General features: G+C 43.7%; 1 protein-coding gene across 2 annotated transcripts in view; it reads left to right on the top strand.

The window, feature by feature from the left end:
- Window positions 1–23510, top strand: part of FAM180A (family with sequence similarity 180 member A) — a 41374-nt gene extending 17864 nt beyond the window's left edge. For both annotated transcript variants that reach the window (XM_063323316.1, XM_063323306.1), the window contains exons 2-3: window positions 19497–19597; window positions 20602–23510. In XM_063323316.1, coding sequence (XP_063179386.1) covers window positions 19497–19597; window positions 20602–20943 — 443 coding nt within the window. In that variant the 3' untranslated portion in view covers window positions 20944–23510. The remainder of the gene's footprint in view (window positions 1–19496; window positions 19598–20601) is intronic.
- The last annotated feature ends 1242 nt before the right edge of the window (window positions 23511–24752 follow it).

Below are 24752 nucleotides of genomic sequence, written 5' to 3'. Positions count from 1 at the left end.
TGTCTCTTCAGGATGATTGTGTGCGTGTAGTCTTGTATGTTGTTAACAGGAGTGATATTTTTATTTATTCTGTTTCTGGATCATAAAGTTCTTTTCTTGTTTTCTTGGGGTAGAGCATGCCAAATTCTGCAAGAGCGTAATGACTTCTCAGGCAGAAAGAAATCCTGTCAGAAGCATTGAATAGTACAATGTCATTGAAAGGAAAGTCAGCAGGTCTTAATGAACATCATCAGGCTGCAGAGGCTCTGATTACTCACATGGTGACAGGCGAGATGTAAATTGCTGAGGTAAAGCACTGAGTGGTGGAGCAATTAACTTTGCACGCAGTGCTTGTGCTCGGGTTCAAGGCAGGGCAGGACCCATAGGGCCGGCCCAGGATGCTGGAGACAAACACTGGTGCTTGCCCGCACGCACAGCCTGCACCCACCTTGAACCGGGGCTCTGCAAAATCATCCGCTCTCCCTCTGCTCCCCAGTGGCTCTGCTGAAGGGAGATGAGTCCATCCAAGATGCAGAGAAGCTAGCTGCGTACGTGGACCCGCCTGCAGCAAAACAGGGAGCTGTGCACGTGTCTCGGCTTGAAGTGGGCAAACCAGTCGGCTCCTTGCTTTAACTTTTAAAGCACTGCAAACCAGCACCACTGAAGTCAATGGGAGTTTTGCCACTCTCAGGAGTTGTGGCCACAATCTCATTCACTATGTGGAACTGGGTCTCCTGGAGTGAACCTGAGTGTTAAGAGCTTCCAGCCGAAACACATTATTCGTTGGTTAAAGTGTTTTCAGCAAAATGTCACCGGCTTGGGTGAAGCTCATGCAGGTCAGCTACATGGATAGCTGATGGTGGGGAGCAGAGGAGGAAACATAATAAGGCATCACAAAAAGAAGAAAAAAAAAAAAAGGCAATTTGAGGACAAGCTGCAAATAACTTGTGGAAATTGTGGAGAGACACATAGACAAAAGCCCCCAAAGGGTCAGTCATCTATGAGGTTTTCTCTCCCACTGGAAAGAAAGAAAGCACAGGAAGGGATCCTGTATGCTTCCATTGTCCCTGTGTCTCTCATTACCTTGAAATCCTGTTTTATTTGGCTATTGCTGCCGCAGCTTTATGCTATATCTCCCACAGCATACTTGCTAATACACAGACATTAAACTAGCCTGAGTCTGCCCCACAAGTCACAGGGCTCCCTTGCCTACTCAGTAGCAACTCTTAGCTGGTAAACTCTTTTTATCCCCCCAGAGGTGCTCCAGGCTGCAGCAATAATGTGTATCCTCTTGTCTCACTGTCGCAGCGCTGGGCTTGAGACTAAGACGAATGTGAGGAGGAGAGGAGCAGAGTTAAATAAGCTCCACTATTTCCAGTTTCCACAAACATTCCTTTCCTCTGGTGAAAGCGTATGTGGGGCCTTTCCTGGCCCAGTTTGCTGGTTAGATTTGGCAGCTCCCCAGTTCCCTTGAGATCGGCACGCATACCAGTCGTCCTCTGGAAATTCCTCCCCAGCCACAGGGAAACAAGTCACCAGCCAGAAGCTGGGCTCCAAACTCACTGAGTCTCTCTCCGCTCAGGAGGAGCCAGGTGGGTAGCTGAAAAAAAGCCGCTGAGAAAGGGAAAAATAAGTCGTTCAAAGCTCAGAGGTTATTTGGGAGGAAATGAGACAGTGGAAGGGCAATGCTGCGCTGCAGTCTTGTGTTGGAGACCCATCCAAACGCACAAGGTCTTCTGTGATGCCTGCATCACCCCCCACCCCGGCATGGCTCTGCGGAAGCAGAACACTGTGGCTAGGTTTTGCCTAAATGTGAAGAGAGTAAACTTCACCAGACTGGATGTGGATATCTGCTGTGAACTAGAACATCAGGATTTCATCATCTCCATCTATTTGGCAGGTGGCGGCATGCCCCAAATGGAGCTGATGCTTCTAATCTTTCTCTGTCTTGGAAAGAGTACAGACTTTCCAGTGTGGCAGGGCTTATTTGAACCACAGAGAGGGAGACAAGAGAGACAAAGGCAAAAAGCAGAGATGCCGAGAAAGAATAGAGAAAAAGCTGGAGGCAAAATTGGCAAATGGAAGGAAGTAGTATGAATGAGAGGAAAAGAGGAAGAGAAAGGAAAAGTGTGGAGAAAATGTGATAAATGCCTATGGGAAAGTCTAAGGCACACATACGTTTAAGATTAGGGTAGAATTCACGCCATTGTCAGCATGGTATGCATCCCCATTTGAACCCTCCCTTCAGAAGATGTCCATCTGTCGCAGCTGGTCTTCATCTTATCTGTCTGCTTCTCAGGCTCATGGGATGGTTGCATTTCTCTGGAGCTGGCACTGCCTTTTTCTCGTGTAAGCAGGACTCGTGCTTGCCTCGCCCCCACCAGCCTCTCAGCACACCAGGATACTGAGATACAGTAGTCTGGGCATTTCAGCACCAGTCAGAGTATAAAAGTTAAAGTTACTTCTACCGAATCAACAATATGTCGAGGTATCTGCATATTTCTGTATTGGTTTGGTTTCTTTTTCCCCTCCCTTTCAGCTTTCTAAACTATGTAGCTATGAAAAGAGTCTCTTCTCTTCCCACTGCCCAAGAAACAGCCTGTTTTATTCCATGGAAGCTGCAAGAAATTTGCTCTTTTACAGGGCTATGGGGCTACAGCATTTCCCATTAATACCATCAAGCTTTCCTGTTAACACCAGTCATATTAACAGTGACACAGTTAAAGTCCCTGTTTCTCCCTATCAGTCCCTGGAGGAATGGATCAAGTTCTGCAAGCCCTCAGTTTCCTCCCTGATTTTCATAATGCTCACAGCCATGACATTACATTTTTGTTTATGACTGGCGCTGAAGAAACACAAAGTAATTGTTTATTGAATTTATTTATTAAACACAGATTTTATGTCTGGGGGAACTGTTTGTGTCTTAAGCCCCCTTCTAAAATGGAAGACATTTACGGCATGCCTCATTTTTATTTACTGCAATTGTTCATGGCTTGGCATTGAACAAACTCCATTTCCAGTTAAACGCTACTTGTAGACGTCCTAATATAGTACAGCATGTGTTAAGTGAAACCATTAATTTATCATAGTCGCAGCAGCTTCTGGTTTTCTGGATTGCCATGCCAGTTTGGCAGGAAGTTTTGGAAAGTAATAAGTCTAATGGTAAAAATGTATATACTGCTTGTTTTGTTGCTTTCTACCACCAGGGTTTTTACTAAACAGCTCAAAGGGGCTGGCCTACCTTGACTTGTGCTTAGCAAAGCTAAAGATCAGTTAGGTCCTTACAGTGATACAAGGATGAAAAAGTACCCAAGGATTTTTCCACAATGAGGTGTCTCATAACAGGAATCAGATACAACCAATAAAGATCAGATACAGTTAGGCTCAAGTGGCAAAGGGCAGTGTGTGACTGCCACGCTGGACTCTCCAGCAGAAGGAAGATGATGATGTGGCCCTGCTTCCACACGGGATGTCTGGGAGAAGCCAGGGTGAAACAAAGAGGCAGCACAGTGTCTGAGCTTAGCTCAGAGGATCTCAATTTTTGTGAATGGACTATAGATACCAGGTCTCCTCTGTCAACCATCAAGAACAGCCAAAATCTGCTTTTTGGCCAAGGCTCAGGGGTTTTAGCTGCTTTATCTAACTTTCCTGCCTTCCTGTACCAGGTCCCTGTCTCTCACCGTGCCCCATGTCTCCCCAAAACCAGCCCTGCTGCACAGAGGGAAGACAGCAGCCACTTGGCTGAGGTCTGGGCAATGCTGCATGCTGTGGATGGAGGGAATCCTCCAGGAATGCGGAGAGCTGAGAGGGGGATTTAGATGTTTAGCAACGGGACTGAGAAAGATGAGGCAGTCACAAGCTGGCAATCACACAGATTAGGGGCTTGTCTCGCCGTGGTGCTGTATTTCTCATGTTCATAGCAGGGAAATGCTGTGGGCTCCAGCTTTTGAAGAGGTCTGTCTGGTAAATAGCTAAGTGTTAGGGATACCATAGGAAATTGTCTTTCCCTAGAAAGACACTCCTTTTCTAGCCAGAAATCGTGCTTAGGGAGTGGGCTGTTGGACACTTGCTGGGAATTTCTGGATGCCCTTCAAACCCTGAATGACTAACTGCATGTGCCACAGACCATCAATCCAGCACGTATCCAATTATGTCAGCCCTAATCTCCGTACATGCTGCGCCCAGCCAGCCTGGTCCAGCTGAGGTGAGCTCCAAAGCTGAACAACACGTGCACGTATATCCTCCAAAGGAACATATGGGGACTCTTAACCAAAACATCACCATCAAGGCAAAGAGCTCAGTTTCTACTTGCACAAATTTGTCAGCGAGGTAAATGTAACCAACTTATCACATGTCTTAAATACCCTATACCCCTCCCTCCTTTCTATTTACGTGATCAAAGATGGAAGTGTGTATCATGTCCAGCTGGCTTTTCAGACCCATCTACGATGTCCCTCAGGAGCTTTTCACTCCTGGTTGAATTCATGCCGCTAAGCAAGACATAAACTGTCAAAGTAGCAAATGTATCTCCCCTGACACCTCTGTATATGAATGTTGCTCAACCCGAGGCTGGACCTCAGCACCCCATGAACGTCTGCCCGCTGACATGGAAAAGAGCGCTAGTCCTTCTCACTGCAATGCAGCTGGGAGCAGATACATGAACGTATTGTGGTTCACTTATCTATTTTCAAAACCCAGTGCGTTTCCTTATGGGTGCTTTTGTTGACAAAGTAGTGCATGCATTATTTAAACAAAGTTATAAATCGCCTTCTTGGTATCCCTTTCACAACAAACCGGAGCACTCAGGCCAGCCTCTCTCTGCAGGCCAACGCAATGGGTAACAGCTACTAATCCAGTGTGTCTGAGGAGCTAAGCCACAACAAGCTAGTTTGCATTCTGATTCATCCTTAATACCTGCACACTGCTCAGAGATCAAAACAGAACTTAAAGATTACTGGGGCTAGCTTTTAGAAATACAAATAGGGGGACAAGTAGTTCCTGCCTTATGTTTGGCCATGCTAAATGTCAATCTACACCTATAAATGATTAGGTTGTTGTATTAGCAGGCTCCAGTATCTCAGACAATGATTACCTCTTATCTATAGGCCAAAGACCAGTAATAAAATTCCCCTAATATAACAAAAGGAAGTCACATGAAGGTGATGTAAGATGAATGCCAATCACATGTTCATAATCAGATGACCTCTATAAGCTTACTTGGGAGATCATCATCACTACCAAGCTGAGGAAGAATTGTCATGCAGAATTATCACACGATGAAGTCTAGCTTTCGAAAGGAGTGCTTCTCCAGGCACAAGACGTTAGATGTCAGATTGACCAAAAGATTTTTCATTAGCAGCCTATAATGACAACCCAGGGAATGTACACATGCTGGCAAAAACTTTTCTAAGTAATTTTCTTATGCAAGCTTCAGAGTGTTCAAATTAGTAAGAAGAAAACCCAAATCCAGGAAAAGACAGGTTGAAGTTCACAATGTATCACAGCCGCTTATCTACAGTGCTTCTCCACAGTAATAATGTCTTCTTTACCAGCCCCCATGCACAGAGGAGTTAAATCAAAGAATAAACCCCCAGCTGCTTTTAGTCAGCAGCATGCTGGAGGATTTTACTGGAAATCAAGTCTTCCTCCCTTTCTCAACATTTATTCTTCCTAAGTTTAGAGCATGAGGTCATTAACATTTTTTCCTTAAACATTTACTTAGACTATTTTCCTGTAAGCCAAAATCTATTTTACAATTTCAGCTCAAAAGACTGCAGGAGAAAAGAATGTATGGTAAAGGAAGAATAGCACTGAATCAAATACAAGAGACAAACTGTCAGGGTCCTCTTGGGCTGGGAGCCATTGAGAAATGACATCTGTAGGGACAGGAACTGCAACAGTGAAAGATGCCGAGTTTTGAATTTCCATCAATTTCAGGAGCAACTGTCAGCGTTTTGTGCCTTTCAGGTCCCACTACTCAGAAAACGAGATATTTGGGTTATTTTGTTGGCTGTAAGATTTCTGTAAGCCTGAATTTAACCTTCGTCTCTTCCCTCCGATCCCAAGTGTGCCTTTCACAGCACAGGACTCTCTGTGACCTGGCTGCCCACAGAGCAGCATCACAGGGCTGGTGGTGCCAGCTCAGGTCATCTGAGGACCTTGTCCCCAGTGTCCAGCTGCCTTCAGCAATTTGCAGTACTCAAGGTTCTGGGCAGGGCTTTCTGTATGTAATGGTGAATCCAGTTGTACATCAGTCTCAGCTTTATTTCAGCTGATTGTGAAACCTGAAAGATCTAGGAATAGTCAGATTTCAGGAGAGCGTGAAATAACAAGGAACAGGGAAAAAATGACAGCTTCGTAAAATGTAAATCCCATACGCATGTTTGTGAGGTGGGGAAGGCAGTTCTAAAAATAATCCATTTTGCATTCATCCTTCAGATTTCTTTGCTATGTTTCTGGCAATATCACAAAGATTGTCTTGGCCCACCATTGCATCTGCACACACTGAAATCCACCGATTAGGTTTTGTGGATACTTATATTTGAGTTCCATTAATTTTTCAATATTATTTTCATGCAGATGCAGAAATTAACATAATGGGGCCCAGACATTCGTGCAGGTGTGAACTTAATCGAAGAGATGCCTTCGCACGGTGACCCTCACTCACCACTCCAGGAGAGACATGTGGTTCCCACGCCTCTTAGCCAGGGATGCAGCACAGCTTTCACCCTTCATGTTCTGCTCAGGTGGCAAAACAGCTGTGACAGTCCAGTTCAGAAACATACCTGAATCCATCTTTAGCTCTGAGTTACTTTCTCAGGCTTCTTGTCTTTATCATCACTACTAGAAAACACACAATGTTTTGGAAAGGCATTGTCTCCAGAAATAACTCATTTCCTCACAAAAAGGACCAATATCCTCCTGCTTTTTGTTTATCGGGCAAGGCTGATTTATACTCTTTCTCCATCCAGAACATATTCGTGTCATTAAGAAAACCAGCAGGTGCACTAACATTTGGAGCTCAATGAACAGCTGGGAAGGCAGCTGGGGTTTCCCTGTTTTTGAAGAACAAGTGAAATCCCACAGCAGAGGAAGCAGAAAACTGTGATTTATGTATTCTCCGAACAATTTATTTCAACTCAGACAGGAATTTGAAGGAAAGAGGAAGACAATGCTGGTTATTTCTAATCTGAGGGGGAAGAAATGGTCAATATAATGTTTATTCCTCCCCAGTTTTGAGCTGCAATATTGATACCCAGTGAGTTTAAGGAATAGCTTGTTGTTTCATGTGTGTCTTACTGTATGTGGGTGAGCAATTAATACATGAATAATATAATAAATAGTTTGTTATCAGTTCAATAGCCATTCCCAGATCCACCATCAAACACTTGCATTTACTTGCTAGTTTAAACTATTCACATATGACTTAAGTGAATAATTACAGGGTCTAGGGTGTTTTTCTTCACCTCAACTAACAGCTCCATGATCTCAGTGGAAGAGTTCCCACAGGATAATTTAGCACAGGAAAATTAATCAGCAATAACAAGAAACCGTCACTGTTTTCTCAATGTGCAGATTATATGGCTATAGATTTTAAAGTCAGAATGACCACGTATTTTTTCAGTTTGGCACTTGCACAGAATTTCATGTGATCCAATGCATTGTGTTTCATTAATGCATATTTTCTGAAAAGGCAGACAGTTTGAACTGGAAGACATCACAAGATGGAAATCTAATTCCTTTGTTAGCATGTAGTAGGGCATTGCCATTCTCCCAGATAAAAAGGCAAGGTAATTTCAAAGAGAGCTCCTAAATCTACATAGTATTGGTTGTTTAGATAAAGCACATGATATTGTTCCTAATCTCTGAATATACCTTTTACAGAACTAGTCAATGACAACAGTTAATACCTGGACTGAAAAATCTGAGCTGTCATTTGCGATAGTGAAATAAAATTCATACTGCCTCTGCTAGGTCTGTGGTTCAAACTGAACCTTTGATTCCTTTCTCACCATCCAGTCTTGGAAGAAATTTTAGATATTCTTTGTGCCACTGAATTTACCCTGTTAAATGTTCAGGGGGGGTGTAAGAATAGAAGGGAAAGAAGTGTTTGGCAACTAGCGGTCCTGCAACGAATCCTCACCTCTAGCAGGAGCAATGACTACAGCAGTTGAGGTGGCCATCTACAGAAATGAGACCATGAGCCTGATGATTTGATCAAGGGTGTGCAGGCATGAGGAAGGGCTTCTGCTTTTCCTCTCCAGGGCTGACATCCATCCTTGTGTCATCTGAAAACTGGAATCATCACCAAATATCCTAAGAGCAGCTGGACCACACTTGCATGGGAGTTTCTCACATGTAGGAGCGCTGCTGCCATAGCAACTGTGATGGGGAGTGAGACAGATAAAATCTACTATTCTTTTTTTTATTTGCTTTTTCCCTTCATTCATGACCAGACAGATCCCCGGCTTGGCTCACTGTGTGGCCGCACAAAGCGGCGTCAGCACAAAGGGAAGGAGGGAGAGCCGACGTGGGGCAGGCGCGCCGGACTGCCCCTTGCAGCTGCAGCTGTGATTAGGTCAGCCTCAGCAAAACCCTAGCTACTGAATCGACTTTGCCTGCCAGGAAACCAAGGAATCCCAACAGAAAAAGAAAGTACAACAGAGTATAAAAAGGCCATTCTTAACTACTGGACATGTCTCCTCTGTGCTCAATGTCTCAGCCCTGCATAAATACATACCTGTGATGTGGTGCAGGGCTTGAGCCCACCCCTTTGGGCTCTATGAAGCTAATATAAAAAGGGCAGAGAATCGAAGAGAGAGATTTGGTTTCGAAGGGCTTTCCTTTCAGAGCAGTAATAGCATGATGCTTAGAGCTCTTGGAACTGCTGCAGCTCTGTCTTCTCCCATGAAGCAGAGCTCTGATTTCCATTCCTGTCGCTCCGTTGTTCAAGAGGAGAGTCATCCACTTCGCTCGGCTCCTAAGGTCCTTCCCCACAGCTCAACACCAAAACACCAACCTCCAGCTGTATGTCTCCCCTCTCTCATTCCTTCCCATCTCTGCTCCCTTCTGGGGGAAATGGAAGTAGATTGGATCATCATTATAGCCCTTCACTTGTTCATTTCTAAGAAACATTTTCAGGTGTGTTTAATTTAGACTTTTTTGTGCCTTCCCCTTGTATAAGGGCTGCTGTGAGCAACTCAGATAGTGAAGGAAATGTGACCCTGCAATGAAGACAGGGATATAAAGCACTGTTTCATTTCCCAACTCTGCCTGAAATTTCCTGTGTGAGGCTTATTGCCCCTGTGTTAAACCTGTGGAACAGGGTTGATATTTCCTTCTTTTATTGCTGCCCTTCACTCATATAGTGTTCACCATAGCCTGTCCCAAGCTCCTGGTAATATGGCAGCAAACTGAAGGATAACAATATATTTCTCTTCTTCTTTCCTTCAGTTTCTCTGTGTGCATTTTTTTCTCTCTCCACACCTTCTGCCGCATCTTTACTCCAACATGTAAAAGACCTCTCTTGGCTGACTGCATCTTTTTTGTGAGCATAAATAATTCCGGGTGGGGACCCCGTCCTTATGACCAAGGGAAGAGAAAATAACACAGCATACCTTGCTTCTGTCTGGGAACATGTGAAAATGTATCATAATGGAAATTCCACCTGAGGGACTAAATTCTCAGACTATTTCAGTTGGTTGATGCTAGTCATATCTTTGAAACAATTTCACTTAAATCATAAAAGAAAAAAATATCCTCTGCCTTTCACAAACACAGGCTCAGATGCACCATTTCCTTCTCTAGCAATATCCATTTCTGTAAACAGAAGATTTTTTTGGTCCTTCTAATACACCTTTACATGTCTTACTCATGTCAAGAAGCTAGAAAGGCTATTACCACTCTAGTTTTTATATAGAAACTCTGTTGCACATTAATCTAATCTAACACCTCTCAGGACGTTTATGAAGATTTGAATGTGTTCTGCTTTATGGAACTGAGATACCCTTTCAGAATATGTGTGTTTCTTAAAAAGGAGATAAATTAGTAAAAGGTAACTTTGAAAAAACTAATTATGTGATGAACTAAGGAATTGAATACAATCTGTTATTAATTCTAAGTGGTTTCAACTGATTTTTTTTTCAAAGGAAAATGTTGCTTGTTGCCAGCTCTTGTAGGGAGATCTACTGTCTACATTCTTATTGACAAACTTAGATTTTCAAGAAAGAGCTTTTTTCTTTTAATCAGCCAACTGAGAGCCTATGGGACAGCATTAAAAAGAGGGCAGGGAGAGGTGACATTACAGGGGAGGTCTGCTGCAGGCCACGAGGCCAGGAAGACTGAGTGGATGAGGCCCTCTATAGACAGATAGGAGCAGCCTCGCGTTCACAAGCCCTGGTCCTCATAGGACGCTTCAACACCCCGTTATCTGTTGGAGGGACAACATAGCAGGGCATAAGCAATCCAGGAGATTCCTGGAATGCGTAGATGATAACTTCCTTCTCCAGTGATAGAGGAGCCAATGAGGAGAGGTGCTGTGCTGGAACCTGTTCTCACCAACAAGAAGGGGCTGGTGGGCAATGCGAAGCTCAAGGGCAGCCTTGGCTGCAGTGACCATGAAATAGTGGAATTCAGGAGCCTTGGGGGAGAGAGGAGGGTGCACAGTAAGCTCGCTACCCTGGACTTCAGGAGAGCAGACTTTGGCCTCATCAGGGATCTGTTTCATAGAGTATTGTGGGATAAAGCCCTGGAGGGAAGAGGGGCCCAAGAAAGCTGGTTATTATTCAAGGATCACTTCCTCCAAGCTCAGGAGCAATGCATCCCAACAAAGAGGAAGTCAGGATGAACAAGAAGGTCTTGGGCAAACTCAAACAGAAAAAGGAAGCCTACAGAGGGTGGAAGCAAGGACAGGTAGCCTGGGAGGAATACAGAGAAATTGTCCGAGCAGCCAGGGACGAGGTTAGGAAAGCTAAAGCCCAGAGAGAATTAAATTTTTACAGGAATGTCAAGGGTAATAAGAAAAGCTTCTACAGGCACATCAGTGATAGAAGGAAAACTAAGGAAAATGTGGGCCCTCTCCAGAAGGAAACAGGAGAACTGGTCCCCCTGGATATGGAGAAGGCTGAGGTGCTCAACAAAAAGGAAGACCCAGGGAACTACAGACCAGTCATTCTCACCTCTGTGCCCAGCAAGATCATGGAGCAGATCCTCCTGGAAACTATGCTAAGGCACATGGAAAATAAGGTTATTTGCGACAGCCAACATTCCATCACTAAGGGCAAATCTGTCTGAGAAATTTGGTGGCCTTCTATGACAGGGTTACAGCATCGGTGGATAAAGCAAGAGCAACTGACATCATCTACCTGGACTTGTGCAAAGCATTTGACACTGTCCTGCACGACACCCTTGTGTCTAAATTGGAGCAACATGGATTTGACAGATAGGCCACTCTGGAAGGAATTGGCTGGATGGCCATACTCAAAGAGTTGTTGTCAACAACTTGATGTCCAAGTGGAGACCAGTGACAAGTGGTGTTCCTCAGGGTTTGGTATCAGGACTGGTGCTGTTTAACGTCTTTGTCAGTGACATGGACAGTGGGACTGAGTGCACCCTCAGCAAGTTTGCTGATGCCACCAAGCTGTGTGGCACGATCGACACACTAGAAGGAAGGGATGCCATCCAGAGGGACCTGGACAGGCTTGAGAGAGGCGGGCCCGTGCAAACCTCATAAAGTTCAACACGGCTGAGTGCAAGGTCCTGTACCTGGGTCAGGGCAATCCTAAGCACAAATACAGGCTGGGTGGAGAATGGATTGAGAGCAGCCCTGAGGAGAAGGACTTGGGGGTGTTGGTGGATGAGAAGCTCAACATGACCTGGCAATGTGCACTTGCACCTTAGAAAGCCAACTGCATCCTGGGCTGCATCAAAACAAGCATGGCCAGAAGGTTCAGGGAAGTGAGTCTGCCCCTCTGCTCTGCTCTCATGAGACTGCACCTGGAGTATTGCGTCCAGCTCTGAAGCCTCCAACATAAGAAGGACATGGACCTGTTGGAATGAGTCCAGAGGAGGGCCACAAAGATGATGAGAGGGCTGGAGCACCTCTCCTATGAAGACACCCTGAGAGAGTCGTGGTTGTTCAGCCTGAAGAAGAGAAGGCTCCAGGGAGACATTATAGTGGCCTTCCAGTACCTAAAGGGGGCCTACAGGAAAGATGGGGAGGGACTTTTTATCAGGGAGTGTAGTGATAGGATGATGGGTAATGGTTTTAAACTGAAAGAGGGGAGATTTAGATTAGATATTATTAAATATATTGGATGGGACTTTGACTAGTGGAAAGTGTCCCTGCCCATGGCAAGGGGTTTGGAACAAGATGATCTTTAAGGTCCCTTCCAACCCAACCATTCTATAATTCTATTCCTTTTATAACTAAAGAAGAAACAAATATCTATTTTCACTTTTAGCCAGCAGGCAGGAATAAAGAGAGACCATTGCCGCTATTAATTTTAGCCTTAGGAGCTAAGAGAGTAAGGATATGGAGCTGAAAGTAAAAAGAGGTGAATTCTCTTGGTAGCTGCTTTTAAAAATGTGCTAGTTCATGTTAGTTTGTAATTAAAATGTCTTCTCCACCCCACTGCTGTGTTCTCCTAAGGGGCATTGGGATTTAATATCCCAACAATGGAGATTTGAATGTATTAAAGTTGGAACGCACAAGCCTTTGCATTGCTCTTGTTGTCATGGGAGCTACTTATGTGAGTAACTGCAATTCCAGATACAAGTTTCAGAAGCTAGCCTATAGCACTGCAGTGTTTTTTCCTTGTCTTTCTATGTTTTTGTATGTGTTTCCCTTATTTCATTCGTCTTAGTCTTTCTCCAGCTTCTTGCTCTTTTCATTTCTCCTGTGCTAGGCAAAGTGATCAATCATTTCTAATATAGCAGTTTTGATACAGAAAAGCAAAATGTCAGGAAGCATAGAGGAGCTATGCCTGAGCACACTGTGTTGCAGGGCTGGCCAGCCAAAGCTCAGGTTCTGCCCTGGCCACAATTGCAGGCCCAGGGCAGTATAAACACATTGCAGATGGTGAACACACATCCTTCTGGGGATAAGGCAAGGGCAGGACAAGAAGTAAAGAAGGATGGCATTACTGGGCATGAAACCTGTTCATCACTTATTAACACCGCACCTTTTGTGATTTACGTTCCTACTTTCACTGCCCACCACACACCTCTCATAGGTCAACACCACTTCACTCTGGAGGAAGCAATGCTTCTGGTGCCAAGATCTGCTGCAGGCAGAAAGCAGGTAGTTGCTCAGGGCAGTAAAATATTTAATGACTTTGACTGACTGTAGGATGGTAAGGAGAGATCTTTCACAGTTAGCCTGAGGCAGTAAACTGGTGATAGTGAATTGTTACTCCAGCAGTGGAGCAACTCAGCGGAACGACCCAACAAAGACTCGCCTGACAGAAATAAAACTTTAGGTATAAAATATACTTCTGGTCTGGTTGTAAACCCTCACAAGCAAGGTGATCAAAGAGGAATATGAAACAAAAAGCCTTTATCAAGGTTTTGATATGCAAACTTTGACACTCATGTCCTCTTCTCTTTTGCAGTGCATGGTCAAGGAGAAGTGTAGAGTCTGAGTTCAAAACGATGCTTCCTGTACACTATTAAAGAAAATCCTCTTGTGAGCTTTTCAGGCATTTGCCCTGAGATCCAAAGCAACAATGACTTCTAGGAACTTCCCAGCAGTCTCTGCAACAAAATAGGTTCAGCCAGCCTAGATCACTTATAATTTTTGCATGGCATTATAATGGTTGCTGCATCTGCCTATACAATCATCTTGTGGACAATGCTGAGTTCATTTGCTTTGCAAAATGCTTGAATTCATCTTGAAGAATCATCTTCATCTTTCAGAGAAGTCAGTGCTAGTGAGAAAATCTGTTTTCAGGTAATCAACAATTTTTTTCTCTTGACAGGAGCCTCTGGGTGTGCTGAGATCCATTTAGTGCAAATTCCAGGCAGGTTAGAGAAAAATGTCATGACACAAGGAAAATTTCCAGCTCACTAGTGGAATCAGCATATGCGCCAGGCTGACTAACAGCAACTTAAAAGGGTAATGCATCTGGCCCAGGAGATGGCTTTTTTGACTGTTGCAGAAGCTGGAATTAAAAAAAAAAAAAAAAAGGCTGAGCATGGCCACGGATTTTTTTATTTATTTCCTTTTCTAGTCATGTGATGTTTAGACTAGGAAAAAACTCACACTACTGGAGTATAAATCAAATGCTCTGTTTCTCTGGGCTTGTTATAGGACAGAATAAAACAACAATAGCCAATGAATTTATAAAAAAATGCTTTCCATACTTTAACCATGCCTTCATAAACAGTAAACTATAAAGTTTTACATTTTCGTTTTCCTTTCCTTTCATTTAGGGGGCAGCATGCACATTTGTTTCCATGCAGAAATGCACCCAGAACACTGAAAAACTGAACAACACTTTTATTCCCTGCTTTGCCAATAAGATAAAGCCAAATAGGGAGAAATTGCTGTCATCATAATTTGGGATCTATTAACTTCTTTCTATTGAGGTCTAGGAGTCCTGACTTCAAAAGGTTTGAGCAGGAAAAGGAAACTTTTGCTGTGAGGGATCAAGCTGGATGTACTGCTGATCTTGTGGCAGTTTCTCACTACTAAGGGGTGGCTGTGAGCTTGCAGTAAAAAGGCCGTTGTGGTGGTTTGAGAGGATATGGTTTTGCAGACGCTATTAATGCCTGCTACAACTGCTGGCGAACACATAAAGGAGTTCCAGGGATTGGTTTTCCTTCCTAGGTCCATGACTGAACAGGATCTGCTGCTACCTGTGCAACTGCTCCCTGCATTATACTCCCAGAAATAGGGGGCTGGTCCCAGAAAGCCAGCGGTGCCCAAAGAAATGATTTTCATGAGTTTCTTTAGAGTCAGGCCCTAATAATCTAAGACAGGAGGACACAACTGGCAGCCTACTGACTGAATTTGGCTTATAGGACAACTCCAGCTGGGCCACTGCCTTTCACTGTGACAATAGGTGTCTCTGCTTTGCCTTGCTTGCATGGGGTCAGGAGTTTTGGCCCAAGTCCTTCTTGTTCCTCTGTTCCTCCTGTCCTTCATGAAAGAAGTCCCACTGACACAATGAGATAGCTCTTTTCCATGCCTCTGAAGTCAATCAAAATAATTCCTACTTAGTCATGACCCCAGTTAAATTATGTTCATGTCCTGGAGCCCCAGGGACCTGTACGTGCTTTGGAGCGATGGCCTGCACAGGGCCTGATTCATGCTCTTGGCTTCATATCTTTTTGTAGGAGAAGACAAGGGTATTGACGATGCACAAATAATTGAGCACTCCTGCAGCTACGCTCTGTACTTACTGAGCAAACACATCACAGGCAGCAATTGGGAAATCATGAGCAGGAGCACGGACTGGAAAGCAAAACCAGGCATCTGTACCCTCACCAGTGAATCCGCATGGAAAACCTGTGAGAGGATCACAAGTGTTTATCATGTGGCTAATGGGGTCCTCCAGAAAATTCTGCCACAGTTCTTAACAAAGATGAAAGCATCTTTAAAATAAAGCTATTGTCAGCCTCAGCTGTGATGTTATGTTTCAACCGTAAAGAAATTTCTAAGCTGTCATGAGCTAAATAGTTAGAAGCAGGCCAACGAGTTAGCAAACACTGCTGCATCTTTTGGTTAAAACCCAGAGTAGTCCTTAAGGAGAAGCAGAGTTGAGTCTACAGAGCTGTAGGAGACCGGGTGGACTCCTGCAGTGAGCGGTGCAGAAAACTCCTGAGCACATTTTGATGGGCATTTTTAGCCACCCTTAGGGCTAGGCTTGTTGGCTGCCTGCCATCTTCAGGCACAAGCAGCAATGCACTCCAGGGCACAGGAGGAGGCTGTTCAGGGTCAGGCAGGTGGGCTGGGAGTGGGTGGCTTGGCTAAGGCAGGCTTCTCCCATCCACCACCAGCCCTGAGGCCTCAGTGGGCAGAGAGGGAGGTCAGATCAGGGAGCATTCCTAAGGCCCCTCTGAAGAAGGGATTTGAAAGAGGATGAGTCTGATAGTACACAGACATATAATAGAAAGTGTTTTCAGTAAAGATAATCAAAACCTTACTTTTCCTACCTCACCTCTGTGGATCATAAGCTTTTGTTATGTGACTGTTCAGCCCTTAGGACAGAAGCACCCACATGTCCCTTGGAGATGTCTTGACACATTTGTAAGAGAAGTAAAAGCAATAAATCAATAGGTGTCTCTCCACTGATTTCAGAGATCATTGCATTGGGCTTTCTCCATCAACACTGGTTATGGATCTTTTCTCCTCAGACATTTATGGCTACCACCATTGAAATGAATTATCTGCAATATCACCGTGCACATTGCACAAAAATGTGCACATTGCTCTGCATCTTTCTATGAAATAATTGCTTTATAGCCTTACAGAGAACTCCCTTGGGGAAGAAAATAGTAATGAGATGTAAGTCACAGTAATACTCCTCTGATGTTCTTTACTACTGCCCAGCTAACTCATGTCAGAAATGGAAGTAAATGCAGGAAGAAGTAAAGTCAGCAGAAAAGTTTCAAGTGGAATTTGGAATCACTAAATGCAGAAACTGGCTGTAAATCTCCCTCTACCTCAGCTTTTGTGCCTAACTTACACGTGTGTTAAATCAGGGTAATGAAAATCAAAGAATGCTTGCTCTAAATGCTCATACAATCTCGGAGGAACTCATGAACTCATGGAGAGGACTGTGGAGGGAGTGACAGTGGAAGGATTTGACTTGTGCAGGAAGAGAGAGAAAGGGAAGGACCGAAATAAAATGTGGATTGGGAAAATCAGATCACCATGACAAATGAGCTCTGAACGAGTAGAGTCTGTAAGAACTGTAACAAAGTTTGATATGTTTTGGGAACAAGATAATGAGATCAGGGAACCAGTGCTAGCCTGGTCCCTAAAGAGCATGGCATGCTTCTGATACGCAGGCAAAGTCCTTTCTCACAATATAGCAGCTCAGGTTCTTGTCCCTTTGAATCTCCTGATCTAATCCCTGTCATCCGGGGAAGAGCTGGGTAGAAAAACCCAGCTGCTTTCTGAGCTGTTACCTGTGATTCAACAAATGGGTCAGTACTAAATCAATAATGCGGCATTCATTTTTGTGTGAGCCCTTCACTGAGGCTTTTCTGGGTGAGTGGTGATGGGATGAATCTCCTAACTCAGCTCCTTGGTAGGAATCTGCACTTGGCCTGAAAGCTAAATCGAACAGTGTGATGACAATAAGCGTGACAGCACTGAAGCAAGATGCCATAGACACCTTTTCCATGGCTCAGGGAATATTTGAGATGTAAACCATCTGCATATGTAGAGGTATTCTGCACTCTGAGGCCATTTCCACTGAAAGGGCATCTAAAAGAGATAAAAATGAATGGTCATCGTTATGGACTGGATTTCTGCCAGCTGCCTAGTAATTAGACTTTTAATTGCCCGGTAATAAAAGTTTTAATTACTCAGCAATTAGTGCTTGAAGTTTCAAGTGCTTCACATGCACTTGATTGCATTCTCGAATTGCCAGAGCGAAAGATGGAATAGCTCCAATGTGTCTCAGCAAAGCTCTGAGCAAGAGGGGTGAACATCAGTGACGGAGCAGCAGGAGAAAATGGGTATAGCCCCAGTTGCCTGGGGTCAGCCAGGCAAACTCTCACAGAGCAGAACCTGCAGGCAGCCTGTGGTCTTTCCCAAACTCACCACCTCCTCAGCTGGGCCAGGCAAGATGCTCGGGTCATAAAGGCTTCATGCTGGGGAAAGGCTAATGCAGAGACCAAATAATTTTCAACACCTCTGTTCTTTTACTTCGTGCATTCAATCCTTCAGGCTTTTAGTCACATAACCTGCAAGTAGTACTTGGATATTTAAACAAGTTTTAATCTAAACTCTCATGGATTCAAGGAGAAACACTTAGCTCTGTAGGTGGCCTACCAAAATACTGAAACCCATCCCTGCAGGATGCATTTGGAATTAGTAGTACCCAGCTGCAGTATGTTTATTGCAATTCAACAAAATATTTTACCTATACTATATTCACTAGCTAATTCAAGGCCGAAACATCCTTTTTTGGGTCAAGCATTAATTACTTCATAGCTGGTATTATCCCAGTTAATTTTCTTCATGCTAGATAGTAAAGGTCCTAATTAACATGGTGTCTGAGGGCCTGGTTTCTTTTTCCTTGCATTACTTGAACTTAAATATCATTGACAAGTCAAACTTTAACAAAGCCAACAGTTGGCAAAGGCCTAGGAAACAGGACTGAATTTAGACTACAGAGTCTATGCCTGGTGTTTTTTTCCTTTTTCTTAAACTGTTTGCCAAGTTTATCTATTGGTAAATAACAGCTACAGTTGAGAAGTGAAGTTTATGAGGAAAGGTACCAATAGTCACATAAATACAGCTTTAAAAAAACACTTCCTGTTCCTGATTATTAGAAAAAATCCAACAAAGCTAAACTATGGTTCCCTAAACATCAACATCTGAATCATATACCTTTAACATGAAACAAAACAGGGTTTTTCCTCTCTGCTCTGAAAGGAACCTACACCTTTTAATAGTACCTAGTTATCTGGGTAGTAACCTAGTTAGTAACTTAAAGCACTTAGGTGGTCTGTAATGTAGCATCAGATGTTTTCTATACTCCGGACTGTACAGGTCATTGATTCCACAGATGATCTACCTCACTGGGGTCTTGAGTTCAGGGCCTATACTTATGTTTTCTGTCTCATTTCCCTGAGACAATATCTGTAGTGCACTTCACAGTGGTGAATAAATACCTGATCATAGCACACTTTGTTGTTTCTAGCTATAACACTGTGAAGTATTAAAGTCATAATAAATTCAGATTCACCTTATTGAATGTAGCTGTCTTGTCTAAGCTGGTAACAGGCTCAACAAGTACACATAGGCGTCTCCAAAGGGTGGGTCACTCCTTCCAGACATATATGCCCAGGACAGCTGAGGTGATCTACTCTCTGGAGGAGTTGTTTCTACCAACTAAGCAGAGAGACTGCTGAAAACAGGAGAAATGCAGGGTCTTAGACGCGTGTCAGTAGGTGAATGGCCTGAAGAAAGTAGTCTGTGTTGAGGGTCAGTATTGATTTCCCCCTGCACAGACAGGAGAAGAACATGTATTTCAGGCAATGTTGATGTTGCAGTTATCATTACTATTCCTTACACTGTGGCTGCACCTCAGAGTCCCAGGCTTGGATTATAAAGCATTCTCTGTTAGACATTGTATAGATACAGACAAACAGCTAACCTCCATCCCTAGTAGATTATGGTCAAAGCAGTCCATGCTGCCCATTTTATTTACAGTGAGAAGTCACTCTGTACAGTAAGTCTTTGCAACAGGTAGTTCTTTGGTTGAATCTAGTATTGAAACGTGCTTCCTCTTTTCTCTGCTGCCTTATGGAACTCCTCTTTTCCCATTATTATTTTCCAGCCATGCTTTTCCCAGCTGCTCAGCGATTCAAGAGGTCCTCAGCTGCCTTCCTTAACCCAGTGCTACAGAACTCGCTGGAAGATGTGGTCCTGCTTTATGAGGTTCAGTATTTGGGAGCAGATGGTACCTTAAGCCCTAACCAAGACAGGGGTTATTGTCCATGCTGGGGCTAACCATTATGTGTCTTTTACTCATCCCAGCAGTAAACCCATTGCTGACCGTGTAAAAGCTCAGCAGAAGGGAGGGAACAGGCATATATATATGACAAACTCGGCTCTTTCAGCACTTAAGCAGGCAGCAGTTGCTTGCAGTACCTCAAATGTGGGTTCTAGCTCATTGACAGGCAAAGTGAAAAGCAGAGCAAATGGCATTCCACTGAAAGCAACTTTCTTCCAGAACAGTTATATATTAACAACACAATGCATTTAAATTCTTTGTTCTAAGTCTCAGTTGCAAATTATTTGTTCAAATCATTAAGGCCACAAGTATCAGTCATTGCAAAGTAATGAGAAAGGCATGACTGTTTCACTTGAAAATGATTCCGGTCCTCTCTTTCACAGCAGTGGAGACTGCAGATGTAATGCACAGTCTGGAACAGTGTCATAAAGGAAAGTGTCCCACCTGAAGAAGGTGCGTGGGTCAAATCTATCTATCCCACACCTTCCAAAACTGGGATTGGATATCCAAACAGGGGAGATGGGCTGGGAAGCCACTGCTGTGCTCTCTCACACAGGGCTACGCCACCACCGCTATCCCTAGCAGGGTAAACGACCTTTCCCAGATGTGCTGCTGCCTCCATCTCTCTAATCCCCATGTGGCACCAGCAGCAACCCCTACTTGTTTTGGACAACAGAAGACTACCTGCTTTTTCCTTTGCCTCCCTCCTTTCCCCATAGCCTGTCTCTAATTTTCCCAGGTAGGTAACACAGGAGTCCAGCGTTCACATAGAGGCTTTCTGGTCTGCCTCAACTCCAGCCAGTGCAATGAGTTTTGTCGCCATTTGACCTAAAGTAAAGACCTAAGGACATGTTGTTAATTCACATTTACTCTGCCTAGAGTCTCTTGGAGAAGATAAATAGCTTTCTGTGTTCTGATTTTGTACCAGTTTCTTTTAGCTGAGCTTGACATTGACAAACATCAGAGGATCTCCATCAAAGACGAGGAGCTCGCTTCACTGAGGAAGGCTGCTGAGTTTGACACCATCTGCAATGAGATTATCCCCAAGAGCATCACAGAGATCCGCAGGCTGAGTAGCAGGCTGTCTTCCTACCCAAGGGTCCTCAAGAAAGAAGACTTTGAAAGGACAGTGCTGACCATGGTCTACACGGCCTACAGGGCTGCTCAGTCCCAGGGGCACCAAAAAGACGCTTGGGCTGAATCCTTTGTCAGTCTTTACAAAGCCCTGAAGCACGACTTGATGTTCCCATACAACAAAGAGCCATCATAGTGGGAGACTTGATGCAACGGCAACTCAGCCACCTTTTCTGGTCGATAAGGGACACATGTAGCACGTCCTCCACTTTCTTCTGTAAAGATTTTAATAGCCTGCTTCGTGAAAGATTATTTGAGATTATTTGTTTTCTAGCTCCCTCTTGTGGAATCCACTTTATAGTTCCATGTTAAATGGGGAAAAATGTTATCTTTGGTCCTGGGAATTTGATTTTTGTGCTGGCTTGGAGGCACATTCTGTGGCAGGCAAAGAAGGGAGTCTGATGTACACCCCAGACAGACATGCCCTTGTTTCATCCTGTGGGTTTCCAATAAGCAATACATAAGTATACTATGCTTATGCTCACATACCTATGAGTATGTGCTGGAGAATGCTGCTTTCCTAGCTGAATCAAGTTCATATTTTGGCTGGCCAGTAAAAGAATATAAATAATAGAGAGAGGCAAAGGCCTTCTGTAAAAGGAAGAGGTTTCATAACTGTCAGCCTTCAGAAATTATGCCAAATATTATTCATTCCAAATATTCTTGTAACTAAGCACTGTCTGATTCACTTCATTTGGCTGAGCCAGATTTTAATTGCAATAACATTTGCAGAAGACAAAGGGCATTGTGAACACTAGCAGCAAACAATGCCTGTGAACATATTCCCCATTTACCTAGAGACACCCTCCCAAACAGTCTGCAATGATTCTTTCATTATTTGCACATGACTCTGTTTCTGCTCCTTGTTCTTGTGAAGGGAACATGGATTTGTCCTCAGCAGAGTCAAAGGCAAGACAAAGGCCCTGTTTAATTTAACAATGACACATTTTTCCTGGTTCTATCACTTGAACATCGGTCATCTAAACCCATGCTTCAGAATCCCCCTGAGGCAAAGGAGGAAGGTGCATTAAAACATACCTGGTGCTGAATTCAGCGGTGTGCCTCATTTTTGGTGGTAAATTATATATTCACTTGTGTATATGTATGTATATGTTCATGCATGTGTGTGCACGTAGATGCTGAGTACATGGAAGAATCCTAAATTGTTCAGTCAGGGAACAATTACACCCGACCACTTAGCAGAAAAGGCCATTCACCAATCCAGTGGTGGGAATTATGAATTCGGGAGCAGTGCAAAAGCAGTACTTGTTTACAGCAACAATTTATTTTTTTTCTTCAGAAACAGTGCAACTGATCGTTATAAACTGCAAAAATACCATGGACAGAAAAAGGAGATATATCTTGTCAAACAGATGACTAGCAATGAAAAATCCAAACTCTTCTAAACCAAATCCCCTAATTTTTGTGAACAAGTTATATGAACTTTGTTTCTCTGTTAATATTAGAGGTGATTCTACTTCCAGACCATGGGAAAAGAGATGAACATTTATTTAATCCTTTCATACCAGGACTCCCTATCTCTCTATTTGCATAATATCTTGAGCAGACAGGCCCAAATCACAAATCCCTGAGGCTGTAAAAGAGAATTCAAGATTCCATCCCCAGTTCTGAATCATGTTTAACTGCTTTTGCATCACTTGAGCAAAAGGAATGAACTCTTCGGTGTCCCTTAACAGGGATACTCCAAGGACTGGAGCTGAAAAGATCCATCCAGCAGCACCTTGTTGCAGGACACAGCAAATACTGCAAGCAGACAGAGCGCGCTGGGTTTGGCAATCACCCGTGGGAATGCGGAACCACAGCAGCCTTAGGGGCAGGCTGGTAACGCCATAAGCAGCTGGACAAAGGGCTTAAAAAGGACAGAGTCAGTCTTGTTTCTCTCAGCAGTTTCTGTATGTGTATGCATGAGTGTGCATGTTCGTGTTTAGACGCGCGTATGTGTAGGTGCACTTTTATACCTGAAGACCTTTGTTGGCCATCTTCGAAGCCTGGCTGGCATATGGCCAAGGAAACTGAAAACCTCAACCACAAAGCTATAAGCCACAAGTATCTCCTTCTCCTCTACTGGCACACAGAGCTCAGTGTCCACAAAGCAGCTTTGGCTACAGACCACATACCCTTGAAGCCTTCAGCATAAACACTGACGACCCGTTTGTGTGTTCTTCCCACGCTACACTTTATAAACACATGCAGGGGAAATGCGAAGGAGTGCACTCCTGCCTTTCGAGCTCTGCTTCTTCTTGGCTCCCTGAAGCGCCACTTGCCGGAAGAGCCTGGAACCAGGGCAACTCATAAATCCCTTACAGTCAATGACTCCAAGTTTGCAAAGATAACAAGAAAGAGCACCACAGCAAGTATTAATTACTAGCAGTTGCCATCCAGACAAATACCTCCCAGTCACTCTTCTCAACCCACAACAGGCCTGTCCAGCAGTCAGAGTTTACTCAACAGTAAGTATCCCGTGGAAAAGAATTACAGATAGTTTTGAATATCCAATCATTGCCTATGGCATACATACCTTCCTGTACCTTACAAATTGGTAATTGAAACCTTTACCTCCCCAACAGAACACAAAGTCTTTCTGAGTTTCTTCCCCTCCTCCCATTACTGTGTGTAGTGTAGGAAAAGAGATTTATTCCTTGGGAATGTGCTTGGACTGCCCAGGTTAATTTAACAGAGACTGTCAATGTAATAATAAAAATATTCTACATAAAACTAATTGCAGTGTATTGATTTCAGCAGCAGCAGATTTACTATTTAGCAACTTGCAGCCTGGGTAACTGGTTATCTTGCTCTGCAAAACTCTTCAAGGGAACAACAGTACAGGAGAGAAGGGGGGACAGCCCTTCCCTCTAACAGGGAGGAGGAGGTAATAAACAGGAACAAGTGTGCCTCCTTTTTCCAGAGTTGAAGTGGGAAAGAGCACTTTGCATCAGGACATCTCTTTGGGCTTAGGGCAGCTTCCCTCCTTCAGTACTGCTTAAGACACAGGCGTAGGTTGCCTGCTCCTAAAGGAGGGAGAGAGGAAAGACTGTTAGCTCTCCCTAGCTCTGTTTCTGTCTCATTCCTCCAGACTGAGTCACGTTTATAGACAGTTCTCTCATGGTGTAAAGAGACATTGCCTCTAAATAGTACTTTTTATCCACCCTTTGATTTTACAGATCATAAAAAGATGAAATAAAACGTAGATTTTTTTTCATTTAGAAGAAAATATATTTTAATTTTGTTAGGTTTAGTTTCTTTGACATACTTTTAGTTTCTCTGAAACAACTGACAAAACAGATATGAATTGGGATTGTACTGGCCAACATAAAATCTTCACATTAGCTATATTTTTGCTTCCAGAACTAATTGCTAAAGAAGATGCTGTTGTTTGATGGAAATTTCAAGGTATAGAAATGTTACAGTCTTAGATACAATTACTAATTTCAGGAAGAATTCATGCTGTACATCAACTTCCTCTGCACATCTGCCTTTGCCAGTTCTTCAGGACTCAGTGTCCCAGAGGCATCCCAGTTCAGTCTGGGAAGCTCAGTTTGTGTCTGACCAGCAGAGTGTGGGTAGATGATAGACAAGCAAGGTTTGGGAGCATGGAGAACCCTAGGTGTGTATCTTCCTACGAGATACAGGGCAAATGGATGTCTATCTACAGGTCGTGCATGCAAGCAACCAATAGATTCAGTCCTAAATCTCCAGAAGTTTCTGCCCTACAAAGAGCATTAATAATGGCAGAGTTGTAGAAATGTTTCTCCCCTAGAAGACTAGAGTGAAAGCCTAAAAATTCTCAATTTCAGTCTGAATCCTACTGTTACTGAAGGCACATGAATCAGCACAGAGATCAGCCCATGCCTTATGAATAAGTGATGTTCATGGATCAGGATGGAAGAAACATGAAAGACAAAAGACACTGTTTAGAAAACAATG

Source organism: Chroicocephalus ridibundus, chromosome 1 (assembly GCF_963924245.1).
Source record: "Chroicocephalus ridibundus chromosome 1, bChrRid1.1, whole genome shotgun sequence".
NCBI classification, from domain to species: Eukaryota; Metazoa; Chordata; class Aves; order Charadriiformes; family Laridae; genus Chroicocephalus; species Chroicocephalus ridibundus.
The sequence above is the reverse complement of the archived record's forward strand: the minus strand, read 5'-3'. Positions and strand labels throughout refer to the sequence as shown.